The sequence below is a fragment of the Poecilia formosa genome, unplaced genomic scaffold (assembly GCF_000485575.1).
Source record: "Poecilia formosa unplaced genomic scaffold, Poecilia_formosa-5.1.2 Scaffold114, whole genome shotgun sequence".
In the NCBI taxonomy this organism is placed as follows: Eukaryota; Metazoa; Chordata; class Actinopteri; order Cyprinodontiformes; family Poeciliidae; genus Poecilia; species Poecilia formosa.
In genome coordinates, this window is record NW_006800053.1 from 5,923 (window position 1) to 6,549 (window position 627).

Genomic DNA, 627 nt, shown 5'->3' on the forward strand with positions numbered 1-627 from the left:
GGGAAACTGCACATCATCTGTCCAGCAATATCAACTCCAGTCTTGTTACAGACGGCTTCAACAGCAGAGACTTTGAGTTTTTCACACATAATTTCTCCAAACACCACAGCAGATGAACTTCCTTTGCAGAAGCTTCTGAAAATGTTGTAATACTCATTTTTCTTGTTGTCCAAATAAGTGAGAGCATCATTGTTCTCTCTGTAGATGTGGTGGGAGTTTAAAAGCCAAACTTCAGCCCTATCAAACACATGCAGTGAAAGATCAACTGTAAACTCCTTCTTGAATGTAAATTTCTTCCCTGATTCAAACTCTGTCACTCTTTGTTTAACATTTTTGGCCAGTTCCTGCAAGTAGGTTGACCTGTAACCTCTTGTTGCAACAGGTTTGCTCTTGATGGCCTCAAGACATTCTTTTTCAACCTTTTTAATAAATGATCTGATCAGTTCCTGTTCTTCATACTGACAAGTATTTTTTGGTTTACGTTCTTCCACATGCTGTGTTGTTGATGCCATTCCAAACCATTGTTGGAAATAGCCCAAAAAGGTTTTGCTTTGTCCGCTTGTGTCTTTGTCTGCTTCTCTGTTGAAATGTGACAGAGTGATCCCAGTAGACTGTTTGGCTTTAGAC

General features: G+C 39.6%; 1 protein-coding gene and 1 pseudogene across 1 annotated transcript in view; both read right to left on the bottom strand.

Moving 5' to 3' along the window:
- The window catches only part of LOC103143615 (interferon-induced very large GTPase 1-like), a 1,658-nt gene extending 1,569 nt beyond the window's left edge, over positions 1-89 (bottom strand). Inside the window, exon 1 of the mRNA XM_007560217.2 lies at positions 13-89. Coding sequence (XP_007560279.2) covers positions 13-89 — 77 coding nt within the window. The remainder of the gene's footprint in view (positions 1-12) is intronic.
- Positions 90-231: 142 nt separating this feature from the next.
- LOC107837106 (interferon-induced very large GTPase 1-like) overlaps positions 232-627 on the bottom strand; it is a 3,671-nt pseudogene continuing 3,275 nt past the window's right edge.